The sequence below is a fragment of the Primulina huaijiensis genome, chromosome 8 (genome assembly GCF_012295235.1).
Source record: "Primulina huaijiensis isolate GDHJ02 chromosome 8, ASM1229523v2, whole genome shotgun sequence".
NCBI classification, from domain to species: Eukaryota; Viridiplantae; Streptophyta; class Magnoliopsida; order Lamiales; family Gesneriaceae; genus Primulina; species Primulina huaijiensis.
The window spans coordinates 2,687,813-2,693,233 of NC_133313.1; the positions used below are offsets into that span (position 1 = coordinate 2,687,813).

At 36.5% G+C, this 5,421-nt stretch overlaps 1 protein-coding gene across 1 annotated transcript; it reads left to right on the forward strand.

The window, feature by feature from the left end:
- Nucleotides 1–6: 6 nt before the first annotated feature.
- LOC140983419 (ABC transporter C family member 3-like) lies at nt 7–3,933 on the forward strand. Its single transcript, XM_073450470.1, has 9 exons — nt 7–946; nt 1,038–1,124; nt 1,212–1,811; nt 1,892–2,056; nt 2,143–2,437; nt 2,533–3,053; nt 3,136–3,199; nt 3,277–3,516; nt 3,626–3,933. Exons 1-9 carry the CDS (start codon nt 8–10, stop codon nt 3,736–3,738), a joined length of 3,024 nt encoding a protein of 1,007 aa, XP_073306571.1. The 5' UTR covers nt 7; the 3' UTR covers nt 3,739–3,933.
- The last annotated feature ends 1,488 nt before the right edge of the window (nt 3,934–5,421 follow it).

Below are 5,421 nucleotides of genomic sequence, written 5' to 3' on the forward strand. Positions count from 1 at the left end.
AAAGATAATGGAGGCTAAAGATTCGCGTTTAAAAGCTACTTCCGAGATGTTGAAGAGTATGCGTGTTTTGAAGCTACAATCATGGGAACCAACTTTTTTGAAAAAGCTGCTCCAGTTGAGAGAAACTGAGAGAAGTTGGCTTAAAAGATACCTCTACACGAGCTCAGCTGTGGCCTTTCTTTTTTGGGCTTCTCCGACATTAGTTTCAGTTGTTACTTTTGGAGTCTGCATCATTTTAGGTACACCCTTGGCCTCAGGCACAGTTCTCTCAGCATTAGCCACTTTCCGAATACTTCAAGAACCAATATACAATTTACCAGAGCTTATATCTATGATTGCTCAGACTAAAGTATCAATAGATCGAGTTCAAAATTTTATAAGAGAAGAAGATCAGAAGAGGCTGATACATAATCATCCATCTGGTGCCCCTGGAGTGGCCATTGAGATTGAAGCCGGAGAATATGCTTGGGAGAACAGAGATGCCAAGCGAGCAACAATTAAGATAACCGAGAAAATAAGAATAACAAAAGGTTGCAAGGTAGCTATATGTGGCTCAGTTGGTTCTGGCAAAACTAGTCTTCTCTGTAGTATACTTGGAGAAATACCAAGAATTTCAGGGACGAGAATTAAAACTTACGGCTCAAAAGCTTTTGTGCCACAAAGTGCTTGGATTCAAACAGGCACTGTTAGAGACAATGTACTATTTGGCAAGGAGATGGATAGGAATTTATATGAAAATGTGGTGGAAGCATGCGCGTTGAATCATGATATCAAGATGTGGGCTGGTGGAGATTTGAGCGTACTAGGGGAAAGAGGGACAACTTTGAGCGGTGGACAGAAGCAAAGGATACAAATGGCAAGGGCACTTTACAGCAACTCAGATACATATTTGCTGGATGATCCTTTCAGCGCGGTTGATGCACATACGGGGGCTCATATGTTTAAGGCAAGAAAGATTTTCCCTTCTATTTATTCAATTGCAAATATGGGATTGATGATTAATTCTTTTTACTTTCCTTTTTACATATATAATGCAGAAATGTCTGATGCAACTCTTGTATAACAAGACCGTAGTGTATGTTACTCATCAGTTAGAATTCTTGGACGCTGCTGATCTTGTCTTGGTAAGTTGTAAAGATTTTATACAACTTCCTGCTAAAAGACAGATTTTTTACTGTGCTTTTCATTGTCGATGAATGTTTTATTTGCAGGTTATGAAAGATGGCAGAATAGTAGAGTGGGGAAAATATCAAGATTTGATTTTGAACCATGATGGGGAACTCGTAAGACAAATGGCTGCTCACAGCCATTCTTTGAATCAAGTGAGCCCTCCCAAGTGTATTGGCTCGGGTAAAAGCTACTGTCACAATAAGCAAATGGAGTTAACCGAAGAAAAATTTGTTGACACTAGCAGAAGTAGCCAAGTTTCTGAAAGAAATCTGCACGAGGAAACTGAAACCGGCAGAGTAAAATGGCGTGTGTACTCTACTTTTGTCACCTCTGCATATAGAGGAGCCCTTGTTCCAATAATACTCTTGTGTCAAGTTCTGTTCCAAGGTTTGCAAATGGCCAGCAATTACTGGATCGCCTGGGGATCAGAAGAAGAAGGTAGAGTTACAAAGGAGCGTTTGATTGGGATATTTGCGTTGCTTTCTGGTGGAAGCTCGTTCTTTATTTTGGGAAGAGCTATTCTGCTATCAACTATTGCTATCGAAACAGCACAACGCCTATTTCTTGGAATGATTGGAACAATTCTCCGGGCGCCACTATCTTTCTTTGATTCCACACCATCGAGCAGAATTCTTAAAAGGGTTGGTAGAATTTTAGACGAATTCACTTCTCATGTTACCCAGCGTTGCATATTTAACTAAAACAATTTTTTTAATCACAGTCATCTACAGATCAAAGCATAGTGGATACAGATATTCCATACAGGTTAGCCGGATTAGCATTCGCTCTTATTCAGCTGTTGAGCATCGTTATCCTCATGTCCCATGTAGCCTGGCAGGTCTTCTTCCTGTTCGTCATTGTCTTTTCCATTTCCATATGGTATCAGGCAAGAAAACATTTCATTTCCTTGTAAAACATAAGAAAATTTTTACATTAAGCTTTTGTCAATTCCTGACAAAAGCTTCCATTCAGGCATATTACATTAAAACAGCAAGGGAATTGGCGCGTATGGTTCCAATCCAACAAGCCCCGATTCTCCAACACTTCTCAGAATCAATATCTGGTGCAACAATAATAAGGAGTTTCAACCAGGAATCTCGTTTTATGAACAAGAACTTGGATCTCATCGATGATTATTCTCGTGTTGCATTTCATAATGCTGGCACGATGGAATGGCTTTGTGTTAGAATAAATTTTCTTTTCAACTTTGTTTTCTTCCTCCTCCTTGTTATCTTAGTGAACCTTCCACGATCAGCAATTGATCCCAGTAAGTATTTTATCTCCATTTTCCTTCTACAAGCTCCAAAAACAGAACATTACTTAAACAAAGGCTTTAAAAACACCATATGTTCTTGGTTTCAGGCCTGGCAGGACTAGCAGCAACTTACGGTTTAAACTTAAGTGTGCTCCAAGCATGGGTAATATGGAACCTTTGCAATGTAGAAAACAAGATGATCTCTGTTGAGAGGATTCTTCAGTTCACCTCCATACCTAGTGAAGCTCCACTTCTTAATGAAAATTTCAGGCCGGAAACCGAATGGCCGCTCAGCGGGAAAATAGAGATTGAAAATCTCCATGTACAGTACAGTCCTATTCTTCCTAAAGTTATTAGAGGAATCACTTGCACCTTTCCTGGGGAAAAGAAAATCGGTATCGTTGGAAGAACTGGAAGTGGAAAGTCTACATTAATCCAAGCCCTTTTTAGAGTGGTGGAACACACAGAAGGGCGTATTTTGATCGATAACGTAGACATCTCGAAGATCGGTCTACAAGATTTAAGATCTCGATTGAGTATTATCCCTCAAGATCCAGTTTTGTTTCAAGGAACCGTGAGGGTCAATCTTGATCCTTTACAAGAACATGAAGATCAAGAGATATGGGAGGTAAGGATCCACAATAACAACTTTTTTGTACTCAAAGAGCATGTGATTTACCAATCTCATTATAAATGCTGCAAAGTGACAGGTTTTACACAAATGTCATCTCGCCGAAAATGTGAAGCAAGATCAAAGACTTCTTGATGCACCAGGTCTTGAAAACTATTCAAATATGTGTGTTAAAACTTAATTTGATTTGGGTTATGAAATTTTTGAAAAAATGTTGCAGTTGCTGAAGATGGAGAGAACTGGAGCGTGGGACAAAGACAACTCGTTTGTTTAGCTAGAGTTTTATTACAAAGAAGAAGGATACTGGTACTAGATGAGGCTACTGCCTCAGTCGATACTGCAACGGATAACGTAATTCAAAAGACGATAAGAGGAGAAACAAACGGATCCACTGTCATCACAGTGGCTCATAGGATACCTACAGTTATTGACAATGATCTAGTCTTGGTTCTCGGTGAAGGTAAGAATTGAGACTCTATTTATTCAAATGTTTGTTTTCCCTTAAAGTTAAAACCCCACCCTTGTTTCGTTTGAGGTTACTTACTAGACAACATTTGGGTCGATTTCAGGGAAGGTTATAGAGTATGATTCGCCGGCTAAGTTGCTCGAGGATAGATCTTCTGCGTTTTCGAGTTTGGTGATGGATTTCTTGAGAAGATCATCATCAACTGTGAATAACTGAGATATGTTCAAGTTTGTGCTGATTTTTAACTGATATAAATTAGGTAGGACTTTGTGACAAGAATATATTTTTACAAATCCTCCTCCTTGTAGAAGGTGGTGTTCATTGGATGAAAGCTATAAGAATTTTACGCTTTCCATATCATGTATGTTAGAAGAACAGTCAGATCTATACTGCGGGAAAATTATTTATGTCGTTGCTTGCTAGTTTAGGTTCTTCTAAGCATTTTCTTTCTCAAAGTTGATGGTGTATTTTTCTTGTTCTCGATGGTTTTTGAATGTGTGGTTGCTTCAGCATGCACATGCTAAGTAATCAAGCAAGCAAACTTTGAATTCAAAGGCGCCACTTAAATTTGAATTCAAAGAACACCATTTTTGAATTATAAGCAATGCGTTGATTAGTAAAAAATTATTAGGTTTGATTATATAAGTAATAATGTTTTAATTTTTGTTTTCTTCTCTAAACTTCATATTGGTGTTCATCTTATTGATATTACTTATGATATTCCGCTGCGATGTTACCTCGTTTATTTCCTTGATATCTCAACAGCACACCCATTCAAATTAATATGAAGAAGAGTTCTATATTTATCGCAAAATTGTGTTATTTTGAAGTCTAAGTTGCACTAAAATAGTGCAACTGGTAGTAGATGATGTACTTACTCGCCAATCACGATGTCGGACGAACCATGAAAGGACATGATACATGTAATTTTCAACTATTTTTTTTTAAAAAATTAATAAATAAATATTTCTTAAATATAAACGTGATCTTAAGCTGTTGTACAATTTAAAAGATTTGAGTTATATCGTTATCACTAGTTGTAATTTTTGGTAATATGACAAACGTTCAATCTTAGTACAATTGGTATCGGAGATAATGTCACATGTTTTGTTCTCATGTATTGCAATGAGTGTAATTATCGAGAGAGATTGTTGATGTGCAATAATTGTTCATACTAATAGAGTAATCAAAATGCGATGTTTGAGTTACCGTATGTTTTGAAATATTTAAGTTGCTTTTTTACTATCAATTATAACTTTTGATAAAATATAAATTTTGATAAAAAAAAAAAGCAAGCGTTCTTTCTTATAATTTCATTTCACATTTAATTAACCATATACGATAAAAATATTATAATAACAAAACATTATATTTTTATATATTCAACTATTATAATACGACTAGTACATATTTATTTATTGAGGGTATGTACTAGTTATAATTTTGATTGTCTTAAAACCAATACAATTGATGCGCTCAAAAAATGTGCATCCATAAAAATACCTTGAATCGATGATCACGAACCAATTCTTCCATATGCCAAATCAAACCGCTCCAAAAATATAACTGTGTATCAAAGAAAACAGGTGAGATGACTCCGCCCGAAGGCGAAGCCACTCCGACGCTCAAGTCAGTATAGTGTTTGAGAGAAAAATACAAGACTAGAGTACATAATTATACATGAGAGCGTACCTTGATTAGGGTTAGGAGCCCTTTATTTATAGGTGTAAAGTCTTAGATGATATGGAATTTTGTAATATATGACAACTAGATTTGTGCATATCAATGTAATATTTTGTAATATCTCTAAAATATAATTAATGATATGATAAGATTTTTACCATATCATCACTAGTACCCCCCGCAAAAAAGTGACGACGAGTGAAATGATGGAGAAAC

What these genes read in the sequence shown, in the direction of transcription:
- LOC140983419 (XM_073450470.1), top strand. Translation starts at nt 8, where the DNA reads ATGGAGGCTAAAGATTCGCGTTTAAAAGCTACTTCCGAGATGTTGAAG. An exon ending in CGAGCAGAATTCTTAAAAGG is followed by an intron (nt 1,812 to 1,891) that starts GTTGGTAGAATT and finishes TTTTAATCACAG; the next exon opens with TCATCTACAGATCAAAGCAT. An exon ending in ACGATCAGCAATTGATCCCA is followed by an intron (nt 2,438 to 2,532) that starts GTAAGTATTTTA and finishes TCTTGGTTTCAG; the next exon opens with GCCTGGCAGGACTAGCAGCA.